This window comes from Solea solea, chromosome 9 (genome assembly GCF_958295425.1).
Source record: "Solea solea chromosome 9, fSolSol10.1, whole genome shotgun sequence".
Classification (NCBI taxonomy): domain Eukaryota; kingdom Metazoa; phylum Chordata; class Actinopteri; order Pleuronectiformes; family Soleidae; genus Solea; species Solea solea.
This window is the reverse complement of record NC_081142.1, coordinates 17,643,043-17,664,824: the sequence shown is the minus strand read 5'-3', so window position 1 is coordinate 17,664,824 and position 21,782 is coordinate 17,643,043. Positions and strand designations below refer to the sequence as shown.

Here is a 21,782-nt window from a genome sequence, read left to right as displayed (position 1 = left end):
CAGTCATTATACTGTCTTGTGCCACATACTATCCAAAGCTACACACATAAACAAGACGCTAATAAGATGAGCATCTTTTCTGTTGCTGAGCAAAAGAGGACGGTGTGGAAAACAGTTTTATCCTGGTTATTGGGATCAGTTAATTATGTACAGTAGTAAAGTTGTTCAACTCAATACAGTATTAATATAGTTCTTGTAAATTCAAATCATATGGAAGTCATCCTAGTGGTTTAATGTTTTAGTGATAACACAAATGTACATATCTTCCATTACCAAAATGCATTTGAATAGGTTGACACAGTGAGTAATGGACTTTTTTGCTAAGGTTTAGAAAAGATTTCTGGTTTTTCAACTTCTTGTGTGTGAATATTCTCTGGTTTATTTGCTCCACATAACAAATATCAAGAAAATAATCGACAGAGTAATCGGTTATAAAAATAATCGTTAGTTGCAGCCCTAGTGAGAAGTTTTATTGTTTTTATTGGTCATTTGCTAACCCCTCTTTCCAGTCTTTATGCTAAGCTAAGCTAACCTGCTACTGCTCTTCAACCCCATACTTGCTCAGATAGAAATAAAGAAAGAGTTCTAAACAATAGTCTATATAAACAGATAGAGACTGCGTGTTCTCTGTTTCATATGAACTACAGCTGTGACTGTAGCCTAGCGCCCTGCTAACCTACATGTTCAGCTGGCTTGAACTAAGGGTCAGTGAAGTGGTGTAAAACCAGGCTCACATGGAGGAAATGGAACAGTGGCCGTTACTCTCAACACAGAGAAAAAACACACACACACAAACACACACTTCGTATTGCAATTTGTCAGCCTCCCTCGCTGTATATTTCATCACGGCGTGGCAAAGGCATTGCTAACACGCCAAGCGAGTGCTTTCTCTTGTTCAGTGGCTCTCGCTGTCAGGGAGACGGATTTTTTGCCTTTCTCCATGACAGACTCAAGTGTTTCAATTTTCCCCTTGAAGAAAGCAACTGCCAACAAAAAAAAAAAAAAAAACCTTTGGAGTCCGTAGGAAATCAGAACACAGTCGCACAGAGCCACAGCACAGTTCTGCAAAGGGCAAAGACTTTGTTGGACTCAGAGTTGGAGCTTTGGGTTAGTTAAAAAAACAGCAAAACCTCTGAGCCAGCGGCTTAAAGAGCTGCGACACTGGAACATTATATTCAAAACACCCTCAGAGAAATTGGGTCTCTTCCAGCTGTCATTAAAGTGTTACGCAATTGCGTGTAAAAGCAAACACTGTTGCATCCGCTTGTGTGCTCTCCTGCTTTCAGTGCTTTACCAGGTGGATTCTTAGATAGTACAGAAGTACTGGTCCATGTCACTCAGTGTAATATATTGCTAGCCCCAACCCTCATAAACCCTCATAACCCGCATAAACACGCATAAACCCACATAAACCCGTATAAACCCTCATAACCCCTCATAACCCTCATAAACCCTCATAACCCGCATAAACACGTATAAACTCACATAAACCCGCATAAACACGCATAAACCCACATAAACCCGTATAAACCCTCATAACCCTCATAACCCACATAAACACGCATAAACCCACATAAACCCGTATAAACCCGTATAAACCCTCATAACCCTCATAACCCTCATAAACCCTCATAACCCGCATAAACCCACATAAACCCGTATAAACCCTCATAACCCTCATAAACCCTCATAACCCTCATAAACCCTCATAACCCGCATAAACCCACATAAACCCGTATAAACCCGTATAAACCCTCATAACCCTCATAACCCTCATAAACCCTCATAACCCGCATAAACCCACATAAACCCGTATAAACCCTCATAACCCTCATAAACCCTCATAACCCTCATAAACCCTCATAACCCGCATAAACACGTATAAACCCACATAAACCCGTATAAACCCTCATAACCCTCATAAACCCTCATAACCCGCATAAAATCATGAAAAAAAATTCAAATTCTCATTTAAAAAATAGTTGTTCTCTATGCTGGGTGTTTGTCATGTTACATAGATTTTGCAACTCGAGGTGGCAAAGGAATTAGTTTAATTTGAGAAAGTTAAACAATGGGATTTTCTGCCAGCACTAAACCCAAACAGTAGCAAATTAACTCTCTCTCTCTTTTCAAACACTTTTCTATTTTACAGCCCTGATCTGCTTAGTCAACCTCAAAGAGAGTGCGCACCAACGGAAACTGCTTAACACCTTTCATCTCATCATGTCTCCTGTTACATGTTGCACTTGAACGCACCACCAAGACGACATTAGAGTATTGGAAGTTAAATTAAAGTTGGGTTCAATTAAAGTGGTGCTTGGGAATTACTAGTCAAATAAAACTTTAATTGGCTGCAGGGGTTATTGTTTGCCTGTGCTGGCACTCCCTGTCCCAGAGATCACTTGTTGGTTGCTTTGGATAGATAGTGTTGGTTTAGTTTAATCACTCCTTTCTCCAAGAAAACTGAACACCAGTTTAATATCGGTTGTGACAGTCTGTCTTTGATTTTCCTTGATACTCAATGTTGGACATGTCCTTTGTCTCCACAGCAAAGAAGACATGTGCGACCACGGACTTTGCCTGTAAGAATGGACAGTGCGTTCCCGCTAGGTGGCGCTGCGATGGAGAGCCGGAGTGCGCAGACGGTTCGGACGAGGCTGATGCAATCTGCAGTAAGTAAACGTCCACGCCACACATGTAGAAGAAACGGTTCCCTAATAGCAAACATGCAGACAGAGACAAGGTCATGAACACAGACAGGTAGGTCATGAACACAGACAGGCAGGTCAAGACACAGACACACATTCGATGTGTCTCAGATATGTTCACAGCTACATACTAGTGTAGTGAGTGCAGGGCTTTTCTCAAGGACATGCAGTCCGTGGAAACAGTAGCCACTTTTGGAAGGTCTTTGTGACATCTCTTAAATCTGGTGTCATCTTTCCCATGCTAGTGTCCCTTCAATGTCACTCACCTTAATTATTGCCTGATTCAACGGGTTTGCCAATTAAATTTGAACATGTATTTATGTTAAAATGTTGGAACGTCAGATGAAATGTGGAGTGGACAAGGTGTCGGCTACAAATAAGTAAAGAAATTGCATCACTCTCTGTTTTCCACTATGCAAGTCATGCAAGTCATGAATGACACAGCTAGATTTACTTTAAAGCACACATTCAGCTGTCATGCCGTTGCTAAAAATCATAATTGAATGTGATCTTTTCTTTGAATGCACTCGTGTAACTGTAAAAAAAAAAAAAAACGTCTCAAAGACGGTGAATATACTGTCACTTTGTTGCACCCTGGTTTTACAAGGTTGACAGCAGATTGTTTGTATATAATTATGGAAAATGGATGATCGCTCACTGTGATTGTGTAGGCAGCTCTACAGCATGTCAGAGTTTTCTCAGTCATACCAGGAAAATGGGCTGAGGTGGGATGAAAGGAGCTTGAGGTGAGGCAGCGAAGTTCATACAGAACGCTTTTGTTCATAGTGGAGCTGTGGTGTCAAGAAAAAGATGAGAGGTAGAGGGTAGACAATGATGATCACATACTAGAGAGGATGTCATTCTTCTTCATTTGCGTAGTGAGCTTGCACAATGTACAGTCTAGCTGGTTTGACCACCAGGGCTGCTGCAGAGAAATGACAGCTGTGTCAGCTGTAGCCTCCACAAAGCAAGGTCCAAAGCAGGACGCCAATTTTCACGTCGGCTGTCACGCGAAGAATTCACGTTTGACATGATGACGCAGTGACCAACAAAAATGCATTGATCCCGCGGTGCAAATGACACAAATGGTGTGACGAAAATTCGAGTTTGTTGTGAACGCGGCACAATAATTAAGATCCAAAGAAGGAAGAGTTGCATGAAACGACAGGATGTGCTCAAAAGGACAAACAGTCACTGTGACATCTTCTTCACACAGCCAAACACCTGCCCTAAAACCATAGACGGCATGTTTAAGTGCTGTCGTCGGTTTGAACAGGGCTTAACTAATTGGATTCTCATACTGACCAGGCTGACAGAGTTCTGAAGTGCTCTCATCAGTAATCAGCATTTTTATACGACACTTTGTAAAACATCATGAGCCGGGTACCCAAGTGTGTGCATTTGTGAAAGTGGCGGAGAAGAAAGCAGAAGACAGATACCCAAATATTGAGTGGCGTGAGTCGCATGGATTGACTGACATTTTAATCTCACATAAACAGAGCTTCCCCACGGAGATCACATCAGTCACAGAACACAAAACTTTGAATATGGCTCTACTCTAAAGCACATGCTCCTGTTTCGCAATTTGCCTTAATATGAGTTTCAAAGACGTGATCAAAGAGCCCTTTGAAGTTTATCAAGTAATAAGTGTGATTGGGGATAGGACAAGGACATGTGTGGAGAAGTGTGTGCGCCAGGGCTGAGTGTGGTGGTGGTTTGACTGTGTTAGTGTTATTATAACGCTAGAGTCGATGCTTGTGTTTAGTATTCATCACAAGGTCAATCTGTAAGTCATTTCATCAGATTAGTGGACTTGGTTAAGTCTCATTATATTTAATCAAGGTCAGATGCTGCGAGAGCTTCCCTAACTTTCTCCGCTATATTGATCCTCAGCGTTGTGCGTGTGTGTGCATGTAGCAGAAGGTGTTTGTATAACTTTAACCTTGACAATGAGATACAATTGGGTTTATTTATAAACATAAAGTCCAGTTGTCAGGGGTTACATGTTGTTGTACAGACTGAGCCAGTTTCAAGGTTGGCTCCAAGAGAAAAATCTATTGTGTTCATTCTTTGCCAGTAGGAAGTCAATCAGAGCCTGGTGCGCCCAAAAGATAATAAAGAAGCAGAGAGCAGATTATTCCAGAGAGTTTGTGTCTTCCTGATTCTAATGAAATCGGTTAAAGTTCATTAGACAGATGAATAGAGGTGTCATCTTTGAGGACCGCTCTTTAGAGTTGGAGGTAGCGTCGTGCTGTGTGCGGTACATGTCCATCTTAATGTTGCCTCTGTTCTCCTTGGCCAAGTACATTCATATAAATCCCTCCAACTTAACTCTTTGCAGACTCCAGGCTCTTCTTCACTACCCTCCAAAACCTTGACAACAAAAACTCCACAAACAAAAATCATGTCAGGCATGTTAGAAACTTTGGTAACTTGTTGCTGGAAAAACTGGCTGGCACACTGTGGAACATGTCAGCCCATCATCTCGTATAGATGCAGTGAAATTCAATAAGTCTGTATATGGAAGCCTCCGCTAGCTCGCCTGTTTCTCTGTCTTCCTGCTACCACCTTATCCCTTCAATTGGATCACACCTCCATTTTGGTTTTATTCTTTCCTCTTTTCCAGTTAATATCGCACTGGGTTTCATCATTTTGTCTTCATCTGTTCCACATCCCCTTCTCTGTCTGCCCTGCTGTATGGTCTCCTGTTTCTGATTTGAGTAAAGTTAAAGTAACACCTTTGATTACATTGATTTTCCTGGGAGGGGATCGATGGGCTGATCCTCGAGACCTCTGCTCGACTGCTGATTAACTATGGACCTCCAACGGCGCTGCTGAAACCACACGCATGCGCGCACGCACACACACACGCACACACGCTCAGGCTCTTCAGGAGCTGTCTGTAATTACAAGTCTGAAAATGAATCTGGGCCTTGAGGGAGTTGTGGAGAAAATGCTTGATCAGATGAGTGGTCGTTGATGCATGACAGAGTGTATATGTCTGCACACAGTGTTCTGCACCAAACTCAAGTGCAGACATCTTCCCTTAGTAGTAGTTACGGCTGGAAAATGAGTCACATAGGAAGCATTAAAAGCATCTTTGGCCCCATTCAGACCTGGTAATAACATCTGTCCTGAGCGATCGCTCAACAAGTGGACAGTATATTTCGCATCCTTGATGCATCTCCTGTGACCGTATACGATCAGATCTGGCTCCAATACACACTATACTATATGATACTATGTGTGTGTGTGTGTGTGTGTGTGTGTCGGCATGAGTGGCTCAGGAGGAGCTGCGTGCATCTGTGCTACTCACGCTGCTGTAACGTGAAATAAGATTTTAGCCATTAGAAACAGAAATCTTGTTGTCATCAGTATTACTAATTGTAATCTGTAATCTGTATAAAAACTACAGTCATCCACTTTGTTCGGTGAGACCTACGGAGAAGTAAGAATATACTGAATATCCACCGGGGGGAGACTCTGTTGGTTGTAAAAAATGGAAATCTATAGGAAAATGAGTAAACATTTTTCTAAGGAGTTAATGGTCTCAATCACTAGTTTTGGTATTTTTCAATAGAAAATTAAGTCATATTTTTTTTGTAAATTATATCAATATTAAGGACAGATAGGATTCCAGTGTGATTAACCGCTTGTATTGTCTAAAAGGTGCCTGGTTGCAGGTGATGTCTGTGAATTGACAATTGTAAAACCTCAATATGGCGCCAGCCAAAACACATTTCCAGAGGCTTCAAAATGGGTGTTCAGATTCGTATGTGTGACGTCATAAGCAGCTGCCGCTTGGATACAACTTAATAAAAACTGACCTGATTTATACTTTTTACAGATGTAATTAGATTTTTGTTTCCACGTTACCAAACACTATTGTGAATATTTCAAACATGTCATTACACCAAGTGAGACTACTTTATCGAGGTCTCGCTTAGTGTTTGTGACTGTGATTTATGAAGCTTATATCAAGTCACCATTGACTTCTTCACTTTCTTTTGCAAGTGGTTATTGTAGCACCACTGTGAAGGAAATAAAACATTATTCTGTTACTAGAAAATCTGAAGACTCATGGCCAGCAGTGACCATGAAATAAGTCTTAAAAAAAAGCCAGCTGTCGCTGTAAAGCCTGCTGCCTTTTGGTGACAAATAAATATGGAACGTGAACTTCTACCTCTTCTACCCCGTCATCACTTCCACCTGCTCCTGCGCAGTGATGCCCTTGTTTGTGTGGGACAGTAGTCAGGTCAGCATATTACTGCACGGAAGCCGTAGGTTTTCTAAGTTCATTATTTTGGAATATGAACGGAAAGGAGCCAGTCAGTTGTATTTTCAGACGGCTTCAATTTCATGCTTGAGGCAGCTGCAGCACAGAGTGTAATTTCCCAGGTGGCCTCTCTCTCGCTCTCTCTCTCTCTCTCTCTCTCTCTCTCTGTGACCCCAGTAGCAGAAGACAGAGAAGTAACTAACATGCACACTTAGTGTTTGCACACAGATGTTCACACTAACTGGAAAAAGAGAGCGATATTCTCATACGAGTAGTGGGTTTGGTTGTCTGCTTGAGTGTTTGTGTGTGTGTACTTGTTTTCGGCCTCATGGAGACCAAAACCTGGTCCTAATGAGGCAGAGCTTTAGGGCTAAAAATTTAAATGGGGTTAGGTTAAGGTTAGGGTGAGGCATTAACTGGTTATGGTTAAGATTCGGGATGCTGCTTTGCTTAGTCTGTCCAAATGACTGGAAGTCAATGCATTGTCCTAAGAAGCATAGTTGTGTTTGTATGTGAAATCTGTCTCTGAAAATAATTGCAGATACAATACAATGTCCCTTAAAAAGACGCCCCAGCTACTAAAAGGTCATCTCTCTCTCCTGCTCTTTGTGCGTTCCCCTCCCTTCTCATATTGTTAGCCCATCATCTCAGGCCCCTCATGTCCATGTTTGTGCCTTGCTCACTGATTCTTATGGCATCTTATTATTCACACTTGTCTTTACCATGATTTATGCGAGTAATAAGTTAAAGTGCATTGATTCCTTCAGGAGGATGCAGAGCGTCCTAACGCAACACCAAATAACATGGAAATTCCCCTGACAATAAAATTCACAGCATTAGCTGCCACGCGCTCATCATTATGCAATTATAACATACCTGAAGCTTAGGCTATAGGGAACCTAGAGTGAAATACACGATTCATGAGAAAGTTTTAAAAAGCATTTATTGATCTGAGTGTGTAAACGGTCGTTAGGGAGAACCAACTTCCATATATTACGCAGAGAAAATCTCACATAGCTTCAGTCGTACTGTTCATTGAATGAGCCAGTTCCAGGCACATCTTTTTATTTTAAAAGTTAGAATTAGATTTCCCCATGTTTCAATGAACGTTACATTTGAATTTGTAGTGTGGTCATGAGAGCATGAGAACACGTTCACTTCTTGAACTATCAGAGAAACACAACAGGTGTTGCGGCTTTGAAGGTGAAACAGCGACAGCTCTCCTGCTTCCCTGTTTACTCTGAGCGGTGCGTGGCAATCAGAGAACACCACCCACGCAGCAACAGCCACCGTGTGATTATTTTGTCAATTCCATTCTTCCCTTCAATTAGTGACCCCCAGTGTTTGAGTGGTTATAATTAATCAGTAGTCAATAGCTGATGAGATTGCATTTGCTGTTTGTAAAGACCTGTGCATCATAACCAGTAAATCATCTCTCTGTGGCACTAATAAAGGATAATCTTCACTTCTATATATGCATTTAAAAGCTTACCCTTATGAGTTTCTCCTCTTATTTTATGTCTTATAAGGAAATCCTCCTGGACAACAGAGTACGTCCAAAAGTAGTAGTCTCCCGCAGTCAGGGACTGAAACGGATCCACTAATGAAGGCTATGGTCAGGATGTACTACTACTGTATATCTAATAGTATCAGTATACTGTGTACTGTATATCTAATAGTATCAGTTGCACCTGACAAAACTGTGAGGTTTACTTTCAGACTCCTCCACAGGTCAGTTTTTCAAATACAGAGACAAATAATATTAACTAAAGTTGGAAAGGCAAAGAGATTAAAGTAATGCTGTTATCTCCATGACAAGCACACTGAAATCATTCTGGTTCAGCATAAATTAACAGTAAAAAAAAGAGAGCTGCTGGAGGCAGCAGATTAGAGTTTATTTTGCATTCGGTAAACGTGAAAATGCCGATCTATACAGATATTACTTGTAATTCAAATAGAGAGTTGTTGTCTGGAAAAGTTGAGTTCCACAGTTTTTATAAGAACTTTGGTACTGCTGCAAATCATTTTGATGGACTGATCAATTCACTGTTGTTAAACCCACATTCCTTTCCTATGACATAGGCTACCTCCCGATACGATATGCAATATGGCCCACAATACCAATAATATATCGCAAGACAATCATATAGCGATACATCACAATATCTGTCTACCTGAAGGAAACAAAATGTCCATGAAAAGTTAAAAGTGTAGTATTTCTCTGTTTACTCTATATATAGAGAACAGTGCATAACGTCTATGTATGGAATGTGAATGGGGCATGTCTTAGCGTAGCTTTCTCCGACATTATCCTGCTGTAAACTTCTTTTTCGGGCAGACAAAGTTTCCCCTCATTCATTTGAGCAGCGCCAAATGACATGAAGTTGTGACAGCACCTTAATTTGTTCATTAAAATATCGATTATCGTATTGCACGAGGAAGGACGTTGATATAGGCCTAGCACCAAATCGATATTTTGACCCGGCCCTATTAAAGATAATGCATACAGCCAGTATTTGTCTCACAGAAGCCTCCATAATTCTACTACCCATCTTCATCTTCATCGTTACACCCCTACTTTTCAGCGGTCAGGTCCAGCTCTTCACAGCTCATCCAGAAATGTGTACTGTAATGGTCTCTCTCCTCCTTCTTCTTCCATTTGCTGGTCTGCCTCTCCTGCTCCACCGCTACTATGTGTCGTCTGCTAAACAACTATTAAGAGGGACCTGTTGGAAGAAAGTGGCAATTTCCTATTAGAGCACTGGTGTTGCGCTGTATTTCTTCCCCCTACGGCACTGACAGACCCACAGTCTAGACTGTGCTAATGGTTCCATGTTTAACAAGCCCCTTTTCTCTCCTTCTCACTGCCTACAGCTAGAAAGCAATATGAAGACACTTAAAATGAGGAGAGGGGTGGGAGCAGAATACAATGCAGCAGAATGTTTTTTATGACGCCTTCCATCCAAAATCCCGTCACAGTGATGTCCAGGAAGCAGCTCCATCAACCTCATGGTTGGATTTTTGTTCTGAAGTTCATTGTGAGCTGCGAGGACTTTTATACCGAGTGTTTGCCTTTTCAAATCGGGTCCAATCACATGAATGTCCCCCCCCCCATTTCAGGGCCACAATAATTGAAGAGCAGTGTTCCAGTGAAAACCACTAATCAACACTAACCTTAATTTAAAATGTAATCTGATATTAACCACATACGCCCTTTTTGCAAATTGGATTTCACATTTGAAGGACAAGGGCGGTGGATTTTGGCAAGTTGACAGCATCGATAATGCAGGTCGTTCTTGGCCTCAAACTCCCCGCTTGGACTGATTTGCATTCAGCGCAGATGGGTCAAGTGACCTCAAAAAGACAACACAGAAAGAAGAAGTCTGCGTTGTTGTTCTTTTAACATCATATATTCAGATTTGGACTATCACCTTGGCCAATCATTTCTAAACTCCACTCATTTCCCCACCACATCAGATCATACTTTATCAAAATCAAATGATATTACTGCATCATAGCAGAGGTGACCCAAGAAACATAAAAACACAGACGATTTAGTCTCATTTAAATAAATGAATACTCTTTTTATTCAGTCAAGAATGTTTCGTCAATGATATGCCATGAAGTAGATGAATAAAGACGTTTAATGATGACTTAAAAGTGAGTTTTGTTGCTCGAACAATCAAGACATTCAGTTTACAGTGACCCATGACAATGTGAATGACAGGTGAAGTGAATGAAAGAGTGTCAACTTACTTTCAAAATGTCTACCCTGTACAGAGATGCCTCAATATGTCTTCCTCAATAAGCCTTTGAAAGCGTCACCATGACGATATGACCCACCCCCCATGCAACTGATCAACTCATTAGACTTGCAAAATCCTTACAAGCCAAATAATTGGCTGATCCATACTTCTCTCGTCTCATATGAATCATTGATGCATATGAGCGCTCTGTGATGAGCTTTAGGCCTCGTGTCATTTGTCTATTCCAGTCTCTTCCTCTCCTTCCTCTCTCAGAGGTTACAATTATACTGCCTGTGAGGAATACTTTTGCAATTTCCGGGAAAGAGACCGACCCACAACTATAACGAGATTTCCTTTTATTTGAATTAAATTAGCAGAATAAACTGAAGACTCGGTTGTGTAGAAAGCAAACAACAGCCCACAAATGGATGACAGTGAAACCGTGGGGGTAGATTTATTGTTCATAAAGTGATGTTTTTATCTGTGCTCTTGATGTTGTTGAGTTGGTCTCCGTCAGATGTGAATGAGCAGGTGCTCAAATGAGCATTGCATGTCTGTTGTGTGAAACCCCAGTTTCATCAAGTGTTCCTTTGAGTGTCTACCTTTAATTGTCTCGGTCTCAATTTGTCCTCTCATTGACATTTTCCGTTCTGTGACCAATAGGTGACCACCTGCAACTCAATCCATTTTCCTTTTCCTGCTTTACCCCGATACAATGCTGTCTCTGTCTCGCAATGTCGATATATCTTCATTCTATATCATCTTCTTTGATCTGTTGTCAGTGAAACCAAGTAAATCAACGTAACCGAGGCATATTGTTGTCTGGTTTATATTAAACTCAGACATAAAATTACTAAAAATGTGTGTGATTATTTTGTTATAAAACAGATGGAACTTATTGGATGATGTGCTACATGGGTGCATATGGCCCACACGCGAGCTTTTGACCTGTTTTTACTACGCAGAGTCGCCAAGTGATAAAAGTTTAGTGTTCTCAAGTAGGCACTTAGCAACTTTATGGAACTACCTCATGGCTGGAATTTGACTTTAATTATCCCATTTTACACACAATCAGCTGTTATGGACTCCCTGTTAGTTTAGAATTTATTGATAAATGTTCTTTTTTTTATTCTGTGTTACTCATATAAATTATTACATGCAATATATTGTCACATTCGTTATTCTAAAATGAAGATTCATGAATTCATTATATCCTGCTTATCCTTTGAGGATGGAGGGTCAAGCTGGAGCCAATTCGATCCGACATTATGTGAAAAACTGGGTGGAACCTGGACGGGCCGTCAGCCGATCACACGGACAACCATTAACATATGTCACACCGGAAAAAGAAAGTGTCTGTGCATAGTTTAGCGGAACTATTAATGGCCTCGTGTATTTTGCTTTGCGCTGGATAACACGGGGAGCAAATCAATAATCTACGCGGAGCAGAGTCATTTTTCACTCATGTAATGTAAGGCATGATTCTCAGGTGTTTGCATAAAAAGCAAAGTACTTCATCAATCAGCGCTCTGCTCTCTGGAGTGCAGGGGAATTTGACGTGCCTTTGAGCATTCTGAATTCATCCAACTGGAATCCTCAGCGAGGAGATACAGGATACATCATCCATAAGCTCCGTCCCTCCTCATTTGTCATGTGCAGTATTATCACATGTACTCCTCCCATTTGCCTTTGTTTTGACATTGTGTCCCACGGTGACGGACTGTGACTTCAGCATGACTTATATCACCTCATGACCTCAAATACACACCTCCATAATAAATAAATTATCTTAGCATTAGCCTGTGTGACTGTGATCCCTCTGAATCAATCACCTGGGATGCTAGTTTAGAAGCGAGACAGGCAGCTGAAGAGTGGACACGGTGCCAAATGACAATCCTCCAATATCCTCCCTCTTTGTGAAGGGAAATTAAGAAGGTAGTTAATCAAAAGTTCATTAGCATACAAGGAGTCCACCTCTACACCCCGCTCATAATACACATTTAAGCAGACCACGCAAAGCAAAGAACAAGAAGTCTGTACCACTACTGGTTGTGGTCTTTAAATTAAGAAGCTGCATCTCTCCTTACTGTATGTTCCAAATGAGTTTTCTGACCCAAAAACTAACAATGTTAGAAAGAAAAATTGCCTTGAAACACAGTCCAGGAGTTTCAGTAATGAGAAGTACACAGGATTGGTAACAGAAAGGTTCATTCTTTCTTTCTGTCTTTTCTTCTGCACTTCATTTCCTCATATTTAGAAACTGTAAATAAGGTGCCGTTGCATTTCTGTGTGTTTTGCGGGACAAAGACATTTCAACGAGGTAGCAAACCAAAAGGGAGTAGTGTAGAGGCAGGTGTAGAGGCAGGTGCAGGTGCAGTTCCTTGTGAGTGAACATGGAAAACACTGAGGGTTTTTTATATCATTAAAGAATTTGAGGAGGAATTATGCTAAATGAATTTGGTGCATCAAGTGCCATCATTTTAGATATGCCTAGACATTCCTGAGCACAACACTGGAGAGAAACTTTCAGTCTTTCCAGTCCTTACTTATTTAAACATAATTCATGTCTCCAAAAATACCTGACCTGGATCCCATTCAATTATATCTTGTCTTGGCTTCCTTTTTACATTACAACACAACCCTCTTTTTATGCAATATGCATAAGATTCTGAGGTTGCTCAACGAGTACTGTTTTAGCAACAGTGGTGCAGAATTTAGCTGTAAGTATTCCCTGTTTTTTAGGTTGTTAAATGATGTATTAAATCATGCATCATCAACCACTATAGGAGCCATGCTATATGAGTATCTATTTTCTTCCCTGTTCTCCAGAACTAGAATTCCATAAACGTGAGGTTAATACACAGGTTATCCCCTGCCACTTTACCCAGTATAGTCGCACATGCTTACGGGCAAATTACTGCTAAGACAGGCCCGCTGTGAAATAACAATATGTTTAGTCAGTGGAATGAATCTGCCACTACATGTGTTTTACAGAGATGGATGGAGGTTGAGGGTTAAGGTCTAACCTTGTAATTCGTCCAATTTGCTTTATATTGATAAACTCTGGATGTATTCACTGACCGCACAATTTTTGTTGACCCCTTTTTACACGATCTGATTATCCATGAGCCCACCTGGGGGCCTCCTTAACCAGCCACCATCTTTCCCCCACTCTCCACCAAGCGGCTCATGAAGCAGTGGAGCGTGACAACATTGCATCAGTTCCTCGGCTGTTATTCGCTGTAGGCCTTGGCAGTATGCAAGCTAGCTGGCTGCTAATACCCCAGTGTTTGTCTCTGTGCCACGGGAGTTTTATAGCCCATGAAACATTCATTCGCTACAAAAGTATAGAGACGTGTGAATTCATTTAATGTCTTTGTCTGGCGGCAGAGAAAAATAATTTATACCCATATGTAATGCCATACATCTTTGTGAGAACATTTGGCTGCACAAATGTGTTTTATTTCACCTGTCTGCCTTGATCTTAAAAGTAAATATCACACAAAATACACATCATCTTCATCTGTCTGTTTGTCTTACTTAAATGTTTATGAAAAGTTGCAACTTAAGCATACTTTTCTACAGTAGGAGTCCAATATTGCGCTTGGCTCAGAATATGACAGTCGTCAGCAATATCTGTGCCCAGAGCTTACTGTCAATAAGTCCATCAATGCTCCTCAGTGCCAGCTCTGCTGCTGGAAACACATGTCAGCACTTAGTGAGAGGGCAATACTCCTGACTCCTTGTTACAAGTCTGGCAAAACTGTGGCTGCAACATGCACCTTTGGATGGAAATAACTAATCATTTATTGTATTACATGCTGATTTTCAGTAGCTGGGGGTGGAGCAGGGGGTGGAGTGGCTCAGTGGTTAAGACCGCCTGTGGTTAAGACCCTGTGTGCAAAGTCTTCATGGTCGCAAGTTCAACTCCACCCCTGGCAGGTTGTACTCAATTCCCTTGTAAGTCGCTTTAGATAAAAGTGTCTGCAAAATGACATGTTATGTAATGTAGCTGGCTGATTTTGATAGTTGAATATTATTTGTCAAACAAATCCAATAGCATATTGGAAAAATAATTTTTTGTTTAATGAGTTGAAAATTATAAATATTAATAGATCCTTTTCTACTTCCTCCACTGTCTTGACTATGGACTCACATCATCTCTTCTGTAGTTAACTGAATGTGACTGGTCTTGCTTGACTGAAGTTTGAAGACATTTCACCTCTCATCCAAGAGACTTCTTCAGTTCTGACTAACCTGAAAAGGACATTTTGTCCAGAGGGCTAAACCTTGTAGTTTCCCCTGAAACAGATCCCAGTGGGTACCCAGTGGGTATCACAGAATCACAGAATCAGTGATCAGGAACAAGTGGCTTGACCAACATCTAAGACTTTAAGTATCACCCTGCTTCGTGCCAAAGCACCTCCCTCACATCTGACAACAGGAGAGGTGAAGGTGCTTACATCTGTACAGAAAGACCGCAGGCGACCATTCCAAGTCAAGTCGCCTTCAGCTAAAACTACAGAGGATGTGACCTGGATGTCTGAGAACCTTCACAAACATCATTTTAACACATAATGGTGACTGGGCCTCATGCTTAGAGCAGTGTGATTTGATTGACGAGAGCAGCGATCCCCAACCAGTTTCATGTAAAACAATATTTTCACGGACCAGTTTAGAAACAACTAAAAACAACTAAACTCATCGTCCCACTAAAATAGTGGGAGACCTGAGCTTGTTTCTTGGGGGTTCATAGCCAAGTTTGCTAGCTTGTTGCTACATATTATGCCGAGCGGGCTCGTGCGTGAGAGTCACCTGTAGAGATAAACCCGTTTTTTAAGAAGGAATCCTGATATTGTCAATTAAATGTCAAATGCTCTTCTTCTGTCTCCTCCTTGGGCCTTTTTCCTTTTACAAATAAGCTCTTCAAAGACGTTTGTTTTGTACTCATCTTGTAGCTTGTTAGCTACTTTCTGACATACCATATCATGATCTTTCAGACTCTGATAATCTTTTTGATAAAAATATTTTTTTATTCAGTCTTTCTGTGGGCCCGGTACTTGGGGACCTCTGGGCTAGAGTATTTGATGCCTTTGCAGCAAGAAGACCCAAGTTTGTGACCCAGTCAGAACAAGGGCCTTTATGCTACATGAGTTTGCATGTTTTCCAGTGTGTACGTGGGTTTTCCAGTCCAACCCACAGGCCTCTAATAGTCAGTTAGAAAAAATAACATTGTTTTAACCCAGCTGTCAATCAGACAGTTAGTGGTTTGACTCTCCCATGCAGTGGTTTGTGTTAGACTGAGTTTCCGACAGTAGCCCTGGGACTCCGCTGACCCACTCAAAAACATGCATGCTTATATAAAACGGATGATGTGAAAGATGGGATGAAATGGTGTCGTGCAGGGCCTACATTTAAATTGCTTAAAATGAATATAGATGTCAAACAATTTACTATACCCATCGTCCTCATATGAGCGTACCCTCACCTCCCACTGGCACTCATATTTACAACACAACACTTCACCAGAACATCTGCATCTTTGTGAATCTTGGACACAAGTACAGACACACACACACACACACACACACACACACACACACACTTGTTATGTCTATTCAGTTCCCTTGGAAGCAATAAGCAGACTGTGCTGATATGGTGCTTGCTCATTCAATCTCTTAAAGGGGATTTGCAGGAGGCCTTTATTCTTTCAAGACCCAGGGAAACCTCATTTAGAGGAGACACTTTGAAAAGATGCTTACACAAGTGCTTAATATTCAGTCGGAGGAAGAGTGGTGGGAGGGATGGAGAGGGGAAAGGGGAGGGGGGTGCTCCAAAGGATCAACACCAGGCCAAACATCCAACCTGCTCAGTTCCGAAGCAAAATACAGTGCAAGTAGTTTCCTGGCATCTTAGACGACACAGTTGGAGGAAAAACTCCAGGCAAGGCTGAAACTCCCAGTGTCCAGCTTTTTGAGTGACAGAAACCTTTATGGTGCTGTTAAAATATGAATAAGAGGAAATATGTGCTGAATAAAGTAAAGAATGAGACTGAAATGGTGCAAATCCCACAGGTACAGTAGTATTGATCTGTGTCTGTAATACACAGGTTTGTAGAGAAGCTAGTTGGTGGTCAAATATGTGTAATTGGTGGATTTTCACGATGACTCAGCCGTGCACCGTAATCTGGGGCCAGATTGCATGTGATGTGTACCAGTGTGGTTTTCTGGGATTGGTTAGGGGGGTTACCAGGGGTTTGCTGTGTGCAGTGTATAAATTTGATGGATTGAACAGCTGTATTTTTCATGCTTCTACTAACCCCAGGGGCTACACATGTACAATGGCCTTTTCTGCTGTAATGGGCTTTTACCTAGAAGGACCACTTTCACACTGTGTGTTCTTGTATTTGTTACCTCTGAAGGCTAAGACTTGAAGCTTTAATAATGCTTTGTTTAGGCTGTCTAAAATGAATGGAAATCAATGTCCAGACCCTAAAAGGATATCTGTGTGTGTGTTCATTTTTACTGGAAAAACGTGTATTTTATTTTATACAAATCGTTTTATACGTCCATCAGAAAAGAAATCAGAAACATTCATTTAATTAGAGTGCTCAGGAAAAATAATTGGAACTGTTCATTGACTGTCAAAATAGTGTTCTAATGTATTTCCCTCTTTCCTTTGTGTGCTTATATTGGCACAATTCCGTGATGGTTAATTACAAGTGATGTTTTCAGTATTTTATTTTGTCAGCTTAATTGATTCTTTTGCTGAGTTTTGTTATATTTCATTACCCTGAATTCTATTTTTGCATTATTGGCCAATCAAATCTTTGTGTTTAATAAAAAGAAAAAGTAATTAACCATTTCATTAATTAGTAGTAAGACAGTAAAATGTTAATGTGTCCTTGTCCCGATGAGGCAAGACACTTAACCCCAGATTGTTGAATACACTTTTTATCGAACCAGTGAGGATGCAAAAGTGTTCTCATGGTGCCGGTCCTTATAGCCCAGGTAAACTCATTAGGGTTTGCTTCAGCAAGGACATCCAGCAATGTAGTTAAAAAGTGCCAAATTAACATTGCAGACAGGGAAAAATCTACAGTGGTGACTCCTGTGAGAGCAAAGACTACTTCTTAGACACACAAAATGGAATTAGTTTTTCTTGTATTGCGCCTTTTCCTGACTGTTTCACTTCTTTTTCACTGTGTGTGTCTGCCTTATGCATTGCTCCTGCTTCTTTGTTCCCCTGTCGCTCTGTGTCTAGTTTAATTGCAGGCCTTTGAGGAGGAATCGATTTGAGCAACAAGATAACTAAGTTATCAAACTGTTTCATTGACTGACTGTCCCTTCTCTCTATCTTTTTCATCCTCCCTATTTCTTTTCTCATATTACTCCCCGCTCTCTTTCCTCGGTACTTCCTTTCATCCATTCCCCCCCCATCTTTACCCATTTATCCCCTTTCCTCAATCTGCGCTCTCTCTCTCTCTCCCTCCCCGTCTTCTGTCTCCTCTCCTTCACAACAGGCCGACAGACCTGTCTGCCAGGGAAGTTTGATTGCGGAGGGGCTGTCAGCAAATGTGTTTCGTTGTCATGGCGATGCGATGGAGAGAGGGACTGTGAAAACGGTGCAGATGAGGAGCAGTGTGCTGCAGGTAATTCCTCCTTCTTTTTTTTGGTTAAGTGTGTTAAGTCAAAACGGCCTTTTGCGTAAGACATGAAATCTCTTCAAGTAATTGCGCCTTGTCAGACATTTTTATAAGGATCTGGTTATTTACGTGCACCTATTTCTTTTTGTTATGTTAATTTTGGTCAAACTTCTCATAATGCCGTGCTTGCTGTTGCTGTTTTTATAATCAGCTGGTAGAGTACAAGTGTGTGCTAATTGTCTTTTACAGAGGGTAAGCCACCTATTTACTGTATATACTTATATATACTGTATATATACTATATCTTGTGGTTGTTATTGTTTTTTTGTTTTAAAGTTTTGCTTTTTGTGAATCAAGGCACATATGAGGGTGAAAAATTAAGTCTGTTAGAGTGCAAAGACTGTGTTGGCACATCACATCTTGGGATTAGGTATATTATTAGTCATATAAATCATGTGTGGGTGTAGTAGAGCCAGCTTATAGATGGGAAAAATCATGGTCACCATAAAACGTTTCACTCCCAAACCACACGTTCATATACACATATAATAAATGAGGATTCTGTGGACACATCCTTGTTGTTCTACTGCCTCACTGTAACACAAATAACCCATAACACACATTTCAAATGCCACATAGTTTCGTTCAAATGATGCCTTTCAACCAAAACAGATCCATACAGCATTGTTCGTTCTGCTGTGGTTCCAGAGATTCTGTAACAGTTCACTGTCAGGGTCTGTTGAGTACCTTTTGTAGAAAAGCTTCAACATAGCTTTATGAACAAACCACAGACACCCACTCACATTGCTTTGAAACGCGCACACGTTTGTACACAACCGCCTTGTGTATATTTTTCTTTTGTCGTGTTCTATCCCACGTCCTCGCAGATGGCATCAAAGCTGTATGTAAAAAAAAGAGCATTGATTTCCATCAGTGAAAACATCTGGCCTCGGGCGTTATTGATTTTTAAAGCTGTGACGGATGCATATACAACAGCTCACACATGCACACACAGCATTATTTGTTTGAAGCATATAGATCGCATGTCATACGGTATGTGCCCTTTATTAAACCTTCACTCCGTTAGAAAACAACAACAATCAGAATGTGTTTATGGAGTGATAAACCTTTGCGTTTCGGAGTGTGGTGGTTACATTTATAAGGGATAACTTGAGCATAAGGGGAGAGTGAATTTAGCTGGTGTTATTTTTTCGCATGGGGAGAACTACAATATTGTTTGTGTACACGTTTTGTGTTTGCGATGCACTGTGACATTATAGTTTCATGCTCGAAAGAGTGCATGCATTTGGGATTATGGACACAGTTATGAGTTTGAGGTTTTTGTAATTTGGCTTGACTTCAGTTTAACTATAATAACCTTGGTCCCAGCTAACACAGGGCGAAAAGGCGGGGTTGACCCTGGACAGGTCACCAGTCCATCACATGGCGAGGGAGTTAAATGAAAAGTAATAACATTCAAATTAAGATCCATTGTTTGAGGTCCACAGAATTTGACAACAGCATCCTCCTACTGTACAAAGCTCTGACGTTCTTCACATTTGCTAATACAAAAGTTTCACAAAGTCACTTCTATCTTTTACTTCACGTGCACAAACTCAGGGGATGCAAATTTATCTCAATGTTTCTACATATCAAACGTTCTCTTGACAGGCAGCAGCAGCAGAAATCTTATGTCTTTACTTTCTCTGAGAGAGTTTTCCCCCCTCTGTGTCTCTTCACCTCATCATTTATCTTCTCTCTGTCTGTGAATTGTTTCTTTGTACACAGACTGATCACATTAGGGAGTTTGTGGCCGGGGCTGAATGAAAGCAGCAGTCACTGTAGATTTTTGTCATGTAACTTGAGCTGGGCTCTTGACGTATAATCTGAAAAGGAACACTGCTCTTTTTTTTTTGCCCCTCGCAGGCACCTGTACTTTTTAATTCCCTTTTTAACGCGTTGGCACGCGCGCGCTGTTATCAGTGACCGTGTGTTCTGTACATTGCCGTTCATCTCTCTGAGCCGTTGTCCCTGATGAAAATAAGATGCTTTGCAAAACTTCACAGAGCTCTTGATGGTAATTGATTTCTTGTCCGAGACACGTGCTTGCGCTGCTGTTATAGTGACGTATAAGGATGATAGTAATGAATATTAAGACGTTCTATGGAATTAGATTTGTGTCAATATTCTCAAACAACACTTTTCACGAAGCAACACTTTAATGAATTTAGCAAACAAAAATGAACCACGAAATAAAATAAAGTATTGATTTAATCATTTGAAAATATCAGGGGGGGGTTGTTTGCAATAATCGGAATTTAGTTTGCTCCGACTCATTTGCGTTTGCGCTCCCTGATTTGTTCTTTGCGCTGTGTTTTTTTATTTGCGATTCCATGGGTGGGGCCTTAGGAGGCTGTCTGCTGATTGGCTACTGAGTTTTGAAGCGACAGCTCAATGGACCGGATGTTGTCACAGGAGTCGCCGTCCGTCTGGAACTCCGACAAACAACAAACGTTAGTTACTTACAATTATTTTGTCGGATGTCAACGAGGAAAACGGACAGCGACTCTAAGCCTCTGACTACTTCCTAAGTCCCGCCCCTTAGTGTATTTTCAAACAAATAAAGTACAATTTTTTTGAATGATTAAATTGATATTTTATTGGCATTTATTTGCATTTTGTCTTCTCAGTGTTGTTTGAAAATATTGACACAAATCTAATTCCCTAAAGTTCATTAGTTGCATAGAAGAAGACCTGGGTTATTTGAATTTACATGCGGATGCATTTACATCAAAGTGATAGCGTATTGCTATATTAAAGAAGGCAGATTTGTTTATTCATCCATTCATTTGTTTGTTCTTTCATTCATTCTTACTACAGGTCAGTGATTGATCCCGTGCTGCCTGCAAAACCAGATAAATCAAACTTTTCACTCACTTTGGAAATATTTCTCAACGTCAACACAAAGTTGCAAGCAGCAAAATAGCATCAAAACACCTGTCACTGTTTGTGTAGTATATCATTTTAACTGATATTATATCATAATAGGCTGTGTTTCATGTTTTTCTTTCTTCCGTTTATTCCATTAGCCAAAAAGGAAAACGTTTTCTTTATCGAATATAACAATATGACACCAGATGCGTTGCATCGCTAATGAAAATAAACAAGAATCATTCTAAAAATCACCTTATTTGGGTTGACAAAGCACAACGGTGGAAGTGAAACAAAGAGGCAGAGCAAAACAAACATTTATAAATGAGATGTACAGTATATCAGGCATCCTAATCTAATTTCTTCCTCCCATTCACTCTGTGAATGTATCTAAACAGACGAGGTATATACAAGAAAAAATCCGACTAACTCTCAGTATGTGCAGCATAAAACCTAATCAGGCCGGCGCTGTTACA

At 40.7% G+C, this 21,782-nt stretch overlaps 1 protein-coding gene across 5 annotated transcripts in view; it reads left to right on the top strand.

Annotated features, from left to right (window-relative positions):
* lrp8 (low density lipoprotein receptor-related protein 8, apolipoprotein e receptor) overlaps positions 1–21,782 on the top strand; it is a 161,421-nt gene that overhangs the window by 81,399 nt on the left and 58,240 nt on the right. For 4 of the 5 annotated variants that reach the window (XM_058638294.1, XM_058638292.1, XM_058638293.1 and 1 more), the window contains exons 3-4: positions 2,550–2,672; positions 18,253–18,381. In XM_058638294.1, coding sequence (XP_058494277.1) covers positions 2,550–2,672; positions 18,253–18,381 — 252 coding nt within the window. The remainder of the gene's footprint in view (positions 1–2,549; positions 2,673–18,252; positions 18,382–21,782) is intronic. The other variant, XM_058638295.1, reaches the window with a different exon arrangement.